Source organism: Nerophis ophidion, linkage group LG08 (genome assembly GCF_033978795.1).
Source record: "Nerophis ophidion isolate RoL-2023_Sa linkage group LG08, RoL_Noph_v1.0, whole genome shotgun sequence".
Classification (NCBI taxonomy): domain Eukaryota; kingdom Metazoa; phylum Chordata; class Actinopteri; order Syngnathiformes; family Syngnathidae; genus Nerophis; species Nerophis ophidion.
The window spans coordinates 30,253,310-30,271,043 of NC_084618.1; the positions used below are offsets into that span (position 1 = coordinate 30,253,310).

The following is a 17,734-nucleotide window of genomic DNA, read 5'->3' on the forward strand; positions in this document are numbered from 1 at the left end:
GGATGGATGGATGATATAAATGTTTTAAAATATTTCAAAACAAAATACAAACAATAAACATCAGCGTTGGTGTTGCAAGTGTTTAATTAAACCAAAATCATTGTAGTTCTTCAGCGCTGTTACCTTAATGTTTTCTTACAAATTTATTGAGGTTTTAATACTATTTATTAGGCTTATGTGTTGAAAGTCTGCCTTGATTACAGTGATAAGTTTCTATTGATATTAGGCCTACTGAAACCCACTACTACCCATCACGCAGTCTAATAGTATATATATCAATGATGAAATATTAACATTGCAACACATGCCAATACGGCCTTTTTAGTTTACTAAATATTAATTTTAAATTTCCCGGGAGTTTCGTCTTCGAAACGTCATGTAATGATGACGTTCACGCAAGAAGTCACAGGTTTTTAGGAAGTATGAGCGCTGCACACACACACACAGCTAAATGTCGTCTGCTTTAACGGCATAATTATACAGTTTTTTGGACATCTGTGTTGCTGAATCTTTTGCAATTTGTTCAATTAATATTGGAAAAGTTACAGTAGAAAGATGGAGTTGGGAAGCTTTAGCCTTTAGCCACACAAACAATATTAACCTAGTGTAACAGGGTCAATTATGTCTTGTAAATAATAAATTTTCTAATGTTTTATTATTGATATAATTACACAAAATATGTAAGTTATATGTAAATTCCTGAATATTGTTTGATGTTTTGTCAATGTGGAACCATTGTCTCGTTGTCCCTCCTACTGCAATAATTACTGTGACACCTGTTTTTATATGCGTTGGACACGCCCTCCAACTTCCCTTTTTCTCTACGATAACGGGAAAGGTAGGCATCCATGCGACGACAGAAAATATTTTGTCTTGTTAAGAACCTTAATTAATTTCTTGTTCATTATTGTATTTGTGTAGGGGCTCGACGATGGCAGAAAGTTTTTGATGACAATTGTATTCTGTATTATCAGGTATGTTTTCATTTTACTGTGTATGTAAATACGCCCCCCTTTTTGTCTACGATAACGGGAGAGGGGCTCAACGATGGCAGAAAGTTTTTGATGACAATTGTATTCTGTATTATATGTAAAGTGCAGAGAAGAAACCCATGGTGTCGGTCGTCTTCCATAAACAATACACAACGCAGAGGAAAAGATCATCGGTTTCACTAGTAAATGTGTCTAAAAACATCGGAATCCGTCCCAATGCAATCGCGTTTTTTTTTTTTTTTTTCTAGTCCGTCGCTATCAAATCGTCAAACACGAATCTTTCATCCTCGCTCAAATTAATAGGGAAATTGTCGTTTTCCCGGTTCGAATAGCACTTTTTGTTGGAGGCTCCCATTAAAAACAATGTGAATATGTGAGAAGCCATCAAACATGTGATGTCATCGTCTGCGACTTCCAGTAGAGGCATGGCATTTCTCTTAACACCGAAAGTTGCGAACTTTATCGTGGATGTTCTCTACTAAATCCTTTCAGCAAAAATATGGCGATATCGCGAAATGATCAAGTTTGACACATAGAATGGACATGCTATCCCCGTTTAAATAAGAAAATCTCCTTTAAGTAGGCCTTTAATGTTTTCTTACAAATGTATGTAGGTTTTAATATTATTTATTACGCTTGTGTATTGAAAGTCTGCCTTGATTGCAGTGATAAGTTTCTATTGATATTAACATACGTACGTAAACAGTAAGGTTACGTCGTGACGTCACAGCGACAACTCCTCCCCCAGCTGAGCTCTGCGACGTGCAGCGCTTGTGACTATGACGCACGAGGGGGCGTGACGTGTTGTTTTGGGGGACTCTTGTTGTTTGTCTGTTCACTCCGTTGCTGCCCGGTCGGAGCCGGTGTGCGTTGCCTACCGGGACTATGACGCTGTCATCACCGTGACAGCTGTCACATGCCTCGGTCAAGGCGAGCGTGAAACTGTCATGGCCGCCGCTGGCATTTTTTAGTATCTTCTTCTCCATCGTTGTCGTCAGTGAAGCCTCTTGTGGCTTCTTTTTTCGCTGTTTACTTTGCTAGTGGGAGGCTGCTTGTGAAAGGTTTCCGTCATTTAGGGATTCAGACACGATGTGCAGTCGTCGTGCTCGCTTTTGTGTCTTGTCATCAGTCAACGCTAGCATTAGCCTGTGCTGTGAATTGTTGCTGTAGCTTCAGAAGTAAACATGGCCGAGCAGAACCTTTGTCCCCACCTGCACGACATCGGAGAGGTCACCAAGGATGAGCTCCTTCTGAAATCCAAGGTGGGCCTTAGTTTTATTTTGTGTGTTAACTGACATTGAAGATGCCCGCTTTGCTACAATGACCAGTGGAGCTCTGCAGTATGTTCGAGATCGGTGGAGCCCAAAGTGTGGCCCGCGGGCCAGGGCCCTTACCTGACTCTCGCCAGATCCTTGTAGTTCGCTGAGCTCCACACAAGGATCTGGGACTTTTCAATAGGAGATGTACTTCAGAAGGCGGGGCCTTTAAAGGCCTACTGAAACCCACTACTACCCACCACGCAGTCTGATAGTATATATATCAATGATGAAATATTACCATTGCAACACATGCCAATACGGCCTTTTTAGTTTACTAAATTACAATTTAAAATTTCCCGGGAGTTTCGTCTTGGAAGACGTCACGTGTTTTTAGGAAGTATGAGCGCTGCGCACACACACAGCTAAAAGTCGTCTGCTTTAATGGCATAATTACACAGTATTTTGGAGATCTGTGTTGCTGAATCTTTTGCAATTTGCCCAATTAATATTGGAGAAGTCAAAGTAGAAAGACGGAGTTGGGAAGATTTAGCTTTTAGCCACACAAACACACGGTGATTCCTTGTTTAAAATTCACAGAGGTGAAACTTTCCTATGGATCAGAGCGGACATGGATCCTGACTACATGTCAACCAGCAGGTTTCGGTGAGAAAATTGTGGTTAAAAAGTCGCCACTTACCGGATATCAGCTGAGCTTCTTCCTCCCGTACAGCTGCCGTTGACTCCCCCGAGACACTCACTAGAACATTAGCAACACAATAGAAAGATAAGGGTTTTCCCAGAATTATCCGAGTAAATGTCTGTAAAAACATATGAATCCGTCTCAATGCAACGTGATTGCAATCGCGTTTTATTTATTTTTCTAACTTTTTTTTTTTTCTCCTAGTATGTTGCTGTCAATATTCTCAAACACGAATCATCCTCGCTCAAACTAATGGGGAAATTGTCGTTTTCTCGGTCGCAATAGCTGTTTTTGTTGGAGGCTCCCATTAAAATCAATGTGAATATATGAGGAGCCCCCACATGTGTGACATCATCGTCTGCGACTTCCGGTAAAGGCAGGGCTTTTCTCCAGTTGCGAACTTTATTGTGGATGTTCTCTACTAAATCCTTTAAGCAAAAATATGGCAATATCGTGAAATGATTAAGTAAGACACATAGAATTGACCTGCTATCCCCGTTTAAATAAGAAAATTTCATTTCAGTAGGCTTTTAAAAAAAATAATTGTATGTGACTGGATAAACCACTTGTGCTACTTCAACCACTCACATCAAAATCAACCCGTGACGCTGATGAGAGCGACGCTGGGAAATCCAAAACAGAACAGCCGACATATTGGATAATGACAGAGCAAAAAGTTGTAATAAATATACTATCTTATATCAATTCGATAGATTTGACAAAACAGTTGCAATGTCAGCACACGACTCCTGGCTGTGTGCAGCCATTGTTGTTTGAATAAAACAGTCGTTTCGGTGCTACATCACATCTATGAAATCCCGCCCGGCGATTCTGATTAATTCATTATTTTTTGCTATATTGTAGGAGTTTGCAATGCTCTCGAGCCTAGATCCTTGTGTGGAACTCAGCGAACTACAAACGTCGTTTCAATATGAGTTGGGAAATTGTGTTAGATTTAAATATAAATGGAATACAATGATTTGCAAATCCTTTTCAACCCATATTGTCTTGCTGAAATAAGCAGGGGCATCCATGATAACGTTGCTTGGATGACAACATATGTTGCTCCAAGACCTGTATGTACCTTTCAGCTTTAATGGTGCCTTCACAGATGTGTAAGTCACCCATGCCTTGGGCACTAATGCACCCCCATACCATCACAGATGCTGGCTTTTGAACTTTGCGCCTATAACATTTTGGATTGTTATTTTCCTCTTTGTTCTGGAGGACACCACGTCCACAGTTTCCAAATATAATTAGAAATGTGGACTCGTGAGACCACAAAACACCTTTTCACTTTGCATCAGTCCATCTTAGGTTAGCTCAGGCCCAGCAAAGCCAGAGGTGTTCGGTGGTGTTGTTGATATATGGGTTTTGCTTTGCATAGTAGAGTTTTAACTTGCACTCACAGATGTAGCAACCAACTGTAGTTACCGACAGTGATTTTATGAAGTTTTCCTGAGCCCATGTGGTGATATCCTTTACACACCGATGTCTTTTTGATGCAGTACCGCCTGAGGGATCAAAGGTCCGTAATATCATCGCTTACGTGCAGTGATTTCTCCAGATTCTCTGAACCTTTTGATGATTTTACAGACCGTAGACGGTAAAATCCCTAAATTCCTTGCAATAGCTCGTTGTAAAAATGTTGTTCTAAAACTGTTCGACAATTTGCTTACAAGTTGGTGACCCTCGCCCCATCCTTGTTTGTGAATTACTTAGCATTTCATGGAAGCTCCTTTTATACCCAATCATGGCACCCACCTGTTCCCAATTAGCCTGCACACCTGTGGGATGTTCCAAATTAGTGTTTGATGAAATTTTCTCAACTTTATCAGTATATATTGCCACCTTTCCCTACTTCTTGGTTACGTGTTGCTGCCATCAAGTTCTAAAGTTAATGATTATTTACAAAAAAAAAGGCTATCAGTTTAATAATCAAATATCTTGTCTTTGTAGCATATTCAACTGAATACAGGTTAAAAATCATTTGCAAATCATTGTATTCCATTTGTATTTACATCTAACAATTTCCCAACTCATATGGAACGGGGTTTGTACAAGGGTCTGACAAGAGTAAGGTTACCAGGGGGCGCCAAAGGGTTGGAACTTTATTATTTACATTTTGGTTGTTTGTGTTTCAAGTTCATAATTAGGGTGTCATCATCCGTTATTGGTATAGGACAGGGGTCACCAACGCGGTGCCCGTGGGCACCAGGTAGCCCGTAAGGACCAGATGAGTCGCCCGCTGGCCTGTTCTAAAAATTGCTCAAATAGCAGCACTTACCAGTGAGCTGCCTCTATTTTTTAAATTGTATTTATTTACTAGCAAGCTGGTCTCGCTTTGATCAACATTTTTAATTCTAAGAGAGAGACAAAACTCAAATAGAATGTGAAAATCTAAGAAAATACTTTAAAGACTTGGTCTTCACTTGTTTAAATAAATTAATTTATTTTTTTACTTTGCTTCTTATAACTTTCAGAAAGACAATTTTAGAGGAAAAAATACAAACTTAAAAATGATTTTATGATTTTTAAACTCATATAACCTTTTACCTTTTAAATTCCTTCCTCTTCCTTCCTGACAATTTAAAATTTAAAGCCCACCAGGCTGCACCAAACTTTTGGTGCCTTGTTGACACAGAAAAGTACAGGGGTGTATGCGCAAAAGCTATGAAGGTTGCGAGCCTGTTTGGTTCAACTTATCTTTGTGAATCAGCCTTTTCTGACATGAACTTCATCAAGAACAAACACAGAACAAGCCTCACTGATGCACATCTGCAAGACTCACTCAGAGTTGCAGTGTCAAGTTACACACCAGAGTACAACACACAAGTTAACAGCATGCAGTGCCAGGCTTCCCACTAACTGACAAAGAAACAGATAACAGATTTGGTGTCCAGGTCAAAGTGTGACATGTTTTTTTTTTTTTAATTTGAGAGTTAACTTTTGTATTTTACATGAGTTATTATTTGTACAAACATGGTGCAAAGTAATTAATGATTTGTTAAAAAATGTTAGTGGCTAGCTAGTTAAAATGGGATATTGTGATTTCACAAGACTGTCTATTGATGTTAAATAATTCTTTTTTTGTGAAGAAATGTTTAGAATTAAGTTAATGAATCCAGATGAATCTCTATTACAATCCCCAAATAGGGCACTGTGAGTTGATGATTACTTCTATGTGTAGATATTTTTTAATTTATAACTGAATCACTTGTTTATTATTCAACAAGTTTTTAGTTATCTTTATATATTTTTTTCCCAAATAGTTCAAGAAAGACCACTACAAATGAGCAATATTTTGCACTGTTATAAAATGTAATAAATCAGAAACTGATGACATAGTGCTTTATTTGACTTCTTTATCTATTTTTTTCAACCCAAAATACTTTGCTCTGATTAGGGGGTACTTGAATTAAAAAAATTTCACAAGGGGTACATCACTGAAAAAAGGTTGAGAACCACTGCTCCAATAAGCACACAATATAGGTCCTTTCTAGTCTTTTAGTCAAGGTATTTACAAAAGGTAATCATGCTAGGCTACCAGGAGCTAGCAGCTACACAACAGCTAAGCCCACTGTAGCACTCAAGCTAGACATAGGGAATAGGTGTCTTTTATTGAACTATATTGCTGTCTTAAACAGGACATTTGTCTGAAATGATTTTAAGCAAAAGTGGATTAGAAAGTACCCATAACAAACGTGTCCACATCAATTAACGCACATGAACTATTGTGGCCAAAAGCAATTACCCCTCCACTTCAACTTAAAAAACAGCATAAGTACATTCCAGTTGGTTAATAATAAATAGGTTATTGTTTTTTATATCAACCCTGTTTTACTCTTTTCACTTGACCAAGCCTTTTCTAATATTACACACCACAGAGTAATAATAATAAAACCTGCTCAGTGGACTTGTGGTTAGAGTCATCCCAAAGATGATAAAAATGGGACCCATTACCTCCCTGCTTGGCACTCAGCATCAAGGGTTGAAGTTGGGGGTTAAATCACCAAATGATTCCCAGGCACGGCCACCGCTGCTGCTCACTGCTCCCCTGTGGGGATAGGTCAAATGCAGAGGATAATTTCACCGCACCTAGTGTGTGTGAGACAATCATTGGCACTTTAACTTTAATACAAGTGTATTGTGTTTGTATGCTTCCTGGTGATATTGTAACGGATCAATATCGGTCTGGGCCAATTTTCCAAGCTCTAATATTTGTAATGTGAAAAAGTTTTATCGGGACACCCCTACTTAAAATCGCAATGTTTGGCCCGTGACCCATTGACACATCTTCACTGTGGCCCCTGGAGACAAAACGTTTGGGAAACCCCTCTTCTAGAAGCTGTCATTCTCGAAAACAATATACACAAAATGTTTTTTTCATGTCAGGAAAACACCATTACTGAGTACTGTATGTCTTTTCCTGCAGGGCACCTGCCAATCATGTGGTGTCGGGGGGCCAAACCTCTGGGCCTGTCTTCAGGTAATATTGGGGAAAAAGCGACGCACATACTTTAACCATTTCTTTTAAACATATTATTTATTTACATTATTATTAAACCGCTCATTACCCTGTTCTGCTTTAAGGAAAATTCAGAGTAGTGTGTTTGCACATACAGTGGAACCTCGATTTACGAATTTAATTGATTCTTGAACAGTGATTATTATAAATCGAAAAGTTTGTATAGTGAAGCAAATTTCGCCACAAGAAACAATGTAAATATGAATAATGGGTTCCAGTTTCAACGATACTCCATACTTTAGTGAGAGTTTTAACACTTTGAACACAATGTAAAGTGCTCCCAAACAAACCAAACAAGGAGGTGAAGGATAAACTTTCCTTATTAACAAGCCAAAACAACAACAATCTGCTTTCCTCTGTCTGTGCTGCTCTGCCAACACGTGCCCTTGGTGCCTTCAGAAATGATCAGAAATCTAAAAAAAATCATTAACTTTAACAACTATCTTGCTACAATAACAAACATTTATGAAATGTTGTTGTACTTGTGCAATGACAATAAATATCTATCCTTTCCCATTTAAAAAAGCAAAATCCACTTAAAATGAGCTAACAAGAACAAAGCAGACAGACAGAGAGAGAAATAGATGGTGTGTGTGTGCTGAAAGAGACGACGAGTGCCTTCTTCTTTGCTATGAAATAAGTCTGCTTTGGCATATTTTTTCCCAAAAAGTATAGTCTCATCACAATTAAAATTTGCTTTGGTATGAATCCTGCTTCGTCCATTCTTCCATACTTGACACCCAAATGGTCTTTTTTTTTTTTTTTTTTAACTCCACAGCAATTCCCCCCTTCTTTTTAAAAACTATAATAGTTATACCAAAAATGTTTGCAGCACAAATGCAAGCACAAACAAAGGGGTCAAGTTTGGGGAGATTTGGACATGGTGGATGAGTTGGTTATGATGAATAACACTTATAAAGCATAACTATAAAACGTTAATAACCAAATTAGACTGAACATTTTTGCAGGACAAACCAGCACAAACGATTGGGACAAGTTTGGGGAGATTTTGACATGGTTGAAGGGCTGGTTATGAATAATAACCGTAAAAAACATAAAACGTAAATAAATTAAAGCCCATAAATGCACAAACTAATATTTTTGCAGCACAAACCAGCTGGACTATTTTGGGGAGATTTGAACAAGGAGAGGTCGCCAACTTCATATAAGTCATTGTGGGTGGCAGTGGGAGCAAGGTGGGGAAAGTGTGTTGCCTACAGACACAATGGCGAGTTTCTGGACTCCTCGCTCGACCATCTGAGCCACACATCCTGAATGAATGTGACGGAGACACATTTGGCTGTGGCCAAAAGTTCATAATCGAAAAGTTTGCAAAATAAAGGACTTCGTGAATTGAGGTTCCACTGCACTTTCGAAAATTTATTTTGGGTTCGTGTAAATAGCGATCTTCTTTGTGCAGCCTTACAACATGCATAGCTTTAAATAAATGCATTATTGTTTTGTAAATCACTATTTTTGCTCCATAGAATGACTGCCCTTATGTTGGCTGCGGAGAGTCCTACTCTGACCACAGCACGCTGCATGCTCAGGTAAGCCTCTCCCCCCTTCTTGAGTCTAGCGTGTAAAATGTAATATTCTGTCTTTTTTTCAGGCTAAAAAGCACAACCTGACCGTGAACCTGACCACTTTCAGGATCTGGTGCTATGTGTGCGAGCGGGAAGTGTTCCTGGAACCCCGGCCCGCCTTGGTGCCTGCAGCCCCCCACCACTGTGCAGCCTCAGAGCAGGTAAGTAAAGCCGCCGCCCCCCTGATAGGTGACGAGTGCGGAAATGACTCAATGCTACTTTTTACCAGGAAGCTGCGCCGCTCAGTCACCCGCTAAAAGGCGTGCCAATAGCCATGGCGGAAGACGAAGGGTCAGAGTCGGAGGAGGACGAGCTTAAGCCCAGAGGTACATCGCCTCCATCTCCCAGAATTTCCTCTCCCAAGCAACATCACATTGATCGTGTTTTCCCTTGACATTTTTCAGGTCTAACAGGGATGAAAAATATTGGGAACTCCTGCTACATGAATGCTGCTCTTCAAGCGCTGTCCAACTGGTGAGGTCGCTTTTGCCGCAACACACCTCCGTTTGACAAGGTTCTGATTCCTGTCCTGACGTTTCCGAGCAGTCCTCCTCTCACTCAGTTCTTCCTGGATTGCGGGGGTCTGGTCCGGACCGACAAGAAGCCCGCTCTTTGCAAAAGCTACCAGAAACTCATGTCAGAACTCTGGCATAAAAAACGGTAATAAACGGTTGATTATTAATAGAGAGAGAACTTTAGTCAACTGCAGAGTGTAACAGGCAGGTTTTAATTAGGGGTGAGGGTTTTTATTGGTACATTTCATTAACACATCTTAAAAAATTGTACCTCAATCAGGATACTACTCGGGATTTGTCAAACGAGTGACCACCGTGAAAAAGTATGTGATTGCCATTGCCAATTAATGCCCAGCCCCTCTGTATTTATCGTTAGCCCCCCGGCTGACAAGTGGCTAGCAGCTAATTATGTGTCTCCATGCAGTGTGGAGCCGCTCCCTTAAGCTAGTAATAATCACCTCTGTTACGGCAAATAAACTGCATTTCTTAGTATTTTAAGTATTATTTTCACCAGAGTATGAGACTAAACATGTGATACACAAGAGCCAGTCAGGAGCAAGCATGTTAATTGCCCAGCTAGCCGCTAAGATAGCTGCGAACTACACCAATAAATAACTGCGTGACAAAGTAGAAAATAAGCAGACATTAACATAAAATAACAAGTAGATTATTACGAGTTAGAGTACTATGATTGATAGGTTGATTTTTTTTTTTCTCACAATTTTGTTTTTGTTTTTACAAACTTGGGAAGTATTCCCTGGACAGAGGACAACTTAAAGGGCAACAATCAAATGATTGTAGTTTTTACTTTTGTTTATTTATTATGTTGTATTCACTTTGTTTTGAAAAAAAAAGTGAGTTTTGAATTAAAACGTGTGGTCGGTATTTTTATCAGCCCAATTTTACTCATGGATGATCAGCATAAAAACCCTGAAAGAAACATCCTTAACTTATACATCAATAAATTATCATATGCATCGTAATATGGTCACTCACCGAAACACGTAGCGATTAGTCACTCACTTGTGTTCCCTAATTCATAGTGTCAGTCAGTGTTTATATTCTTAGCAGCTTTTTTTCTGGGAATGTTGGACTTGCGTTTACTTCAGCTTTACACGTGCCATGTCTGTAAAGTGTGTATTGAAACTGTAACCACCACCGCCCTTCCAGGCCCAGTTACGTGGTGCCTACCAGTCTGTCCAACGGCATCAAGTTGCTGAACCCCATGTTCCGTGGTTATGCTCAGCAGGTAGGGGCAAGCACCCAGCAGGTAACTACCCTCAAGAAAATACCTTTCTGTTTTATTTTTCAACAATACTACATTACACCGCACATTTGAGTGCACTGAAAGTTAAGCAAGTTAGTGACCTGTTGTAGATATGGACTGGCCACAACATTAGGTAAACAATATATTGTGATATTTTGATCTAATACAAGAGCTGTATCAAAAGTTTTGGAAAGGTTTATATATTTATATATATATATGTATGTATGTGTGTTTGTGTGTGTGTGTGTGTGTGTGTGTGTGTGTGTGTGTGTGTGTGTGTGTGTGTGTGTGTGTATATATATATATAGACATATATATATATATACACTGTATATAAATATATATATATATCTATATATATAGTGAAATGCATTTTATTTACATATTATACATACATACATACATACATACATATACACTGTGTATATATATATACATACAGACATGCACACATATACATATATATATATGATTGATTGATATATATATATATATATATATATATACACACGTGTGTGTGTGTGTAAAAGAGCAGTAAATAGTTGTTTACTTTTGTTTATTTATTATGTTGTATTCACTTTGTTTTGATAAAAAAAAAGTGAGTTTTGAATTAAAACGTGTGGTCGGTATTTTTATCAGTCCGATCTTACTCAAGTATGTATGTCTATGTATGTCTATATACCAGGGGTAAGGAACCTTCTTGGCTGAGAGAGCCATGAAAGCCAAATATGTTAAAATATATTTCCGTAAGAGCCATATAATATTTTTTTTTAACACTGAATACAACTTAATGCGTGCAATTTTAAGTAAGACCAGCATTTTTAGGGTACAATAAGTCTTTTATTCTTTTTAGTAACATTGTTATTCTGAAGCTAAATAATAATAAATACAATACTACTTACCATTAATGCGACTTCTTGAACAGGTGTGGTAAAAAACGGAAGAATAGATTATAATGCATGAGAATGTTTCATATTTTGAACATTATTTTTAACACAGTGATTACCAGTGGAATTATTAATTACTTAACGTGATACCTAATGTCAGCTAAGATTAATCCTGAGAGCCAGATGCAGTCATCAAAAGAGCCACATCTGGCTCGCGAGCCATGGGTTCCCTACCCCTGCTATATAACGTAAATATATGCATATACATGTATGTAATATATGTTTATATATGCATATACAAACCCAGTTCCTATATGAGTTAGGAAATTGTGTTAGATGTAAATATAAACGGAATACAATGATTTGCAAATCATTTTCAAATCCATATTCAGTGGAATATGCTACAAAGACAACATATTTGATGTTAAAACTGATAAACATTTTTTTTGTTGCAAATAATCATTAACTTTAGAATTTGATGCCAGCAACACGTGACAAAGAAGTTGGGAAATGTGGCAATAAGTACTGATAAAGTTGAAGAATGCTCATCAAACACTTATTTGGAACATCCCACAGGTGTGCAGGCTAATTTGGAACAGGTGGGTGCCATGATTGGGTATATAAGCAGCTTCCATGAAATGTAAAGTAATTCACAAACAAAGATGGGGTGAGGGTCACCAATTTGTAAACAAATTGTCAAACAGTTTTAGAACAACATTTCTCAACGAGCTATTGCAAGGAATTTAGGAATTTTACCATCTACGGTCCGTAAAATCATCAAAAGGTTCAGAGAATCTGGATAAATCACTGCCTGTAAGCGATGATATTACAGACCTTTGATCGCTCAGGCCGTACTGCATCAAAAACCGACATCAGTGTGTAAAAGATATCACCACATGGGCTCAGGAACACTTCATAAAACCACTGTCAGTAACTACAGTTGGTTGCTACATCTGTAAGTGCAAGTTAAAACGCTACTATGCAAAGCCAAAGCCATTTATCAACAACCCCTACGAACTCCGCCGGCTTCGCTGGGCCCGAGCTCATCTAAGATGGACTGATGCAAAGTGGAAGTGTTCTGTGGTCTGACGAGTCCACATTTCAAATTATATTTGGAAACTGTGGACTTGGTGTCCACCGGCACAAAGAGGAAAATAACCATCCGGATAGTTAAAGACGCAAAGTTCAAAAGCCAGCATCTGTGATGGTATGGGGGTGTATTAGTGCCCAAGGCATGGGTAACTTACACATCTGTGAAGGCACCATTAATGCTGAATGGTCAATACAGGTTTTGGAGCAACATATGTTGTCATCCAGGCAACATTATCATGGATGCTCCTGTTTATTTCAGCAAAACAATGCCAAGCCACGTGTTACAACAGCGTGGCTTCGTAGTAAAAGAGTGTGGGTACTTTCCTGGCCCGCCTGCAGTCCAGACCTGTCTCCCATTGAAAATGTGTGGCGCATTATGAATCGTAAAATACGACAACAAGACCCGGGACTCTTGAACAACTTAAGCTGTACATCAAGTAAGAATGGTAAATAATTCCACTTTCAAAGCTTCAACAATTAGTTTTGTCAGTTCCCAAACATTTATAGAGTGTTGTTAAAATAAAATGTGATGTAACACAGTGGTGAACATGCCCTTTCCCAACTACTTTGGCACGTGTTGCAGCCATGAAATTCTAAGATAATTTTTATTTGCAAAAAAAATTTTTTTTTTGAGTTTTAACATCAATTATCTTTTTTTTTGAATATGGGTTGAAAAGAATTTGCAAATCATTGTTTTCCATTTGTATTTACATCTAACACAATTACCCAACTCATATGGAAACAGGGTTTGTAAGAATACGTACAAATTTATATATATATATATATATATATATATATATATATATATATATATATATGTATATGTATATATATATATAGATATATGTATATGTATATATATATACACATACAGTATACAACATGTATTTATTTGTGTTGCTTTAGAACAGTTGCACATAATCCTGTCTTGTTTTGTTGTAATTGTACAAAAGGACACACAGGAGTTCCTGCGCTGCCTGATGGATCAGCTTCATGAGGAGCTCAAGGAGCCGCTGAGTGACTGCGGCACCAGCAGCGAGAGCAGCGACGGCGAGGAGAGGCTGGACGGTGACCGCTCCCCGGCCGAGGACGACTTCCTGTCCTGCGACTCAGGCTCCAGCAGCGATCGGGGAGAGGTGGGAGGCACCGGAGACGGCGACCTGCAGGCACAGGACGAGTACGACGGCGTCCGCCTGCCTTCAGGGGCGGGGGATGGTCCCGTTGGCGGGGCGATCTCAGAGAAGGAGAGGCTGAAGGAGAGAAGGGTGTCTGGCTCGCCTCTCCGTGGAGCCTCGCAGGAAATGGACGAGGACGCAGATGTGGACACCGCAGTTGAGGATGACCTTCCCGAGAGAGGCGAGGAGGAGGAGTGCAGGGTGGCGCCAAATACTGACAGCCAAACCCAAGAGAACAACTTGTCAAGTCCAACAGTTGCAAACAAGAGCTCAGGTAAGATGCTTTAAAGCTGGCTGATGAACACTTGCATTGAAAGTCATGTGCACTTTGACATTATTGAAAGAAGGGTCCACCCAGATTTTTTAGTTCTCAGGCTGTCTAAAACAATGAGAGGTGACTAAAATTAAAGATGAACAATTAATTGTTTTTCAAAGAGTAAGCAATAGCATTGCTTGAAAGAGGAGCGAGCTTTCTCTAAAATGGTCGCCCTTTTCACATGCATTTTGTCGCCCTTGGCTGTTTCGCCTTGGCGGGGATCGAAACTGAAAGTTTACTTGGCATGTGGCGGAGTGCACACACATTCTTCTCCACTATGGCCCCCCACACCTAGTATAATTTGATACTGTTAAAACTAGAGAGGATAATATACAGTATGTGTGTGTGCATTAATAAGAAACAAGGTGTGATCATTCGAGCAAAACAAAGGGAAAAGCCATTTTGCTCAAAGGTAAAAAAAATATTCCTCACAACCTCTTTATGCAGAGCCAAACAACGAAGCCGCAACGCCCCGGCCACATTCCACTCCCTGCAGTCCCGTCAGGACCCTCCAGGAGATCCATTCCAAACTGTCCTCCGGTCCGCCTCGCTCCAGTCCGTTACGCTCGGCAGGAGCTTCCTACCCCTTCAAGAAAGGTGCGGAAAGCCGTCTCCCCCCCTCATCCTCACGGCCATTAGCATAGTGCTTATTCAGCTGCTTACACCATATCATGTTTTTTATTCTCCACTTCAGCTCAACTGCTGCTCACCTCTAGAAAGAAGAAGCAGTTGCACTATCGCAGCGTCATCTCCGACATCTTCGACGGCTCCATCCTCAGCCTAGTCCAGTGCTTGACATGCGACAGGGTGAGTTGTATGCTTGAACACCAGGGGGCGCCACCTTCATGGCAAATAATATTCACCGTGAAAGGGGTCACCATAACTGCCTGACTTCTACCACAGGTGTCTACTACAGTGGAAACCTTCCAAGACCTGTCCCTACCCATTCCCGGGAAGGAGGACTTAGCCAAGCTGCACTCTTCCATCCATCAGAACATGCCAGTCAAAACCGGCGTGTGTCCTGAAACATACGGCTCACAGGGATGGATCTCCTTCATCATGGACTCCATACGCCGGTCAGTAGATCTGTATTTTTTTTTCCCTCTGAAATAACCTGTGTGACATCTGAAACAGTTCCGACGTTGTCTTTGGTATAGGTTTGTGGTCTCGTGCATCCCCAGCTGGTTTTGGGGTCCCATGGTGACTTTGGAGGACTGCCTTGCTGCCTTCTTTGCTGCAGATGAACTTAAAGGTCAAGAACACCCTAACGTTTTTCACATGTCAATAGGGGTGTAACTGTATTTGGTTTCAAAATCCTCACAATAATGCTGTGATGTGTGACAGCATCAAAAGAAAACTTGGTGGGTGTAGATTTTTTCTGGCGCTTTTGCATTGGCTGGACTGAAAAATAACGACATCTCCCAAAATCATCTGCGCAGCACGGGACCGGCAAGTTGGGAGGAACACGGGCATGCGTACGTTTACTGAAAATTTCATCAAAATCAGTAAATAACATTTTTTATTTATTCAACTAACACATTGACAAAAAAACTATTGTGAAAACAACTTATTTGGCAAAAGTAATAAAGTCTGTGTACTCCAAAGCAAAGCACCCCACCTTCGTCTGAAGCGTTTCCAAACCGACACTCGGTAAATCATCACGCGGAAAAGATATTTGAAGCCAGCAATGCTAATCACCACTTTGCTAATCACCACTTTGTGAGGTATTTCAATCAATCAATTAATGTTTACTTATATAGCCCTAAATCACTAGTGTCTCAAAGGGCTGCACAAACCACTACGACATCCTCGGTAGGCCCACATAAGGGCAAGGAAAACTCACACCCAGTGGGACATCGGTGACAATAATGACCCAGTGACAATGATGACTATGAGAACATATTAAAAGTAAAAGTGTCAGTTAACTTAGCTGAGAAACAGCATTTTCCAAACTCATCTGAAAAATGTCCACTGTAGACAACACTGCTTTTAGAAAATTTACATTGGATGTTTCCGCATAATTTTCTGCACTTAAAAATATATTTTTAAAGTAGTAAATATGATTAGAACATTTGAGCATTATATATGTGTTCAATTACATTAAGTGTGTTAATCATAAACAATCCTGCCACTAAATTTGACACATTTTGGCATTTTTACCAAGTCTTTTTTTTTTTTGACAACACCGCAATAAAATTATAATATGAGCCTTAATACAGTGAGAATATCATACTGTGAAATTTTGATATTGTTACTAACCCCATTTCCATATTAGTTGGGAAATTGTGGTGGATGTAAATATAAATATAAAGTTAAAGTTAAAGTACCAATGATTGTCACACACACACTAGGTGTGGTGAAATTTGTCCTCTGTATTTGACCCATCCCCTTGATCACCCCGTGGGAAGTGAGGGGAGCAGTGGGCAGCAGCGGTGCCGCGCCCGGGAATCATTGACGGTGATTTAACCCTAAATTCCAACCCTTGATCCTGAGTGCCAAGCAGGGAGGCAATGGGTCCCATTTTTTTTATAGTCTTTGGTATGACTCCCAAGCTACCAATCTCAGGGCGGACACTCTGAGTAGGTATATATATAATATAAATGGAATACAATGATTTGCAAATCATTTTCAACCCATATTCAGTTGAATATGCTACAAACACAACATATTTGATGTTCAAACTGATAAACATTTTTTTTTTCAAATAATCATTAACTTTAGAATTTGATGCCAGCAACACGTGACAAAGAAATTGGGAAAGGTGGAAATAAATACTGATAAAGTTGAGGAATGCTCATCAAACACCTATTTGGAACATCCCACAGGTGTGCAGCGGGGCGTCACTAGACCTAATACTGTACTGGGGCACACCTGGGGCACAAATAATTCATGTGAGCGTGCAAAGCGCGCAAGCAAAAACATTTTTAGCACTTATTTATCATAAAAAATACATAAATAGTGCTTTAAACTATGAAATCATATCAGATGATGTTGTATGGATCTTTAACCACCTGAAATTAACTAATGCATTTGACCTACATGTGCACTTTTTTACTCCAGACTTCTAAACTGCTACTGGTAAAAGCAAAAAGGAAGCACAATGAATCTTTTTGAAGTATATATTGCAGTAATCATCTGCAAATTTAACATCTACAAAAGTAAAACAAAAAATAAAGCACCCTTACATCTCTGGGTTCTTTTATATTATTTAATTTCCATTTATGGCAATGTGTCAATCCTATTTCAGATACATAAAACTATAAAATATACACAAAACAATAAAGCCACAGTAGTAGAATAAATGAACAACTGTTGTGTGTCTTCATGGAATCATTTTCTGAGAAGTAAACTGTAACGTCTCCTTTTCATTTTTGCAAAGTGGTCAATCACTCTGGACAGACATGGAAATATTACAGT

At 39.4% G+C, this 17,734-nt stretch overlaps 1 protein-coding gene across 2 annotated transcripts in view; it reads left to right on the plus strand.

The window, feature by feature from the left end:
• Positions 1–1,760: 1,760 nt before the first annotated feature.
• Positions 1,761–17,734, plus strand: part of usp20 (ubiquitin specific peptidase 20) — a 31,876-nt gene continuing 15,902 nt past the window's right edge. The window contains exons 1-13 of one of the 2 annotated variants that reach the window (XM_061908266.1): positions 1,761–2,254; positions 7,387–7,440; positions 8,967–9,029; positions 9,092–9,226; positions 9,295–9,391; positions 9,470–9,539; positions 9,612–9,725; positions 10,751–10,850; positions 13,780–14,275; positions 14,765–14,914; positions 15,012–15,124; positions 15,221–15,393; positions 15,475–15,569. In XM_061908266.1, the coding sequence (XP_061764250.1) occupies positions 2,177–2,254; positions 7,387–7,440; positions 8,967–9,029; positions 9,092–9,226; positions 9,295–9,391; positions 9,470–9,539; positions 9,612–9,725; positions 10,751–10,850; positions 13,780–14,275; positions 14,765–14,914; positions 15,012–15,124; positions 15,221–15,393; positions 15,475–15,569 (1,738 nt within the window). In that variant the 5' untranslated portion in view covers positions 1,761–2,176. The remainder of the gene's footprint in view (positions 2,255–7,386; positions 7,441–8,966; positions 9,030–9,091; positions 9,227–9,294; positions 9,392–9,469; positions 9,540–9,611; positions 9,726–10,750; positions 10,851–13,779; positions 14,276–14,764; positions 14,915–15,011; positions 15,125–15,220; positions 15,394–15,474; positions 15,570–17,734) is intronic. The other variant, XM_061908267.1, reaches the window with a different exon arrangement.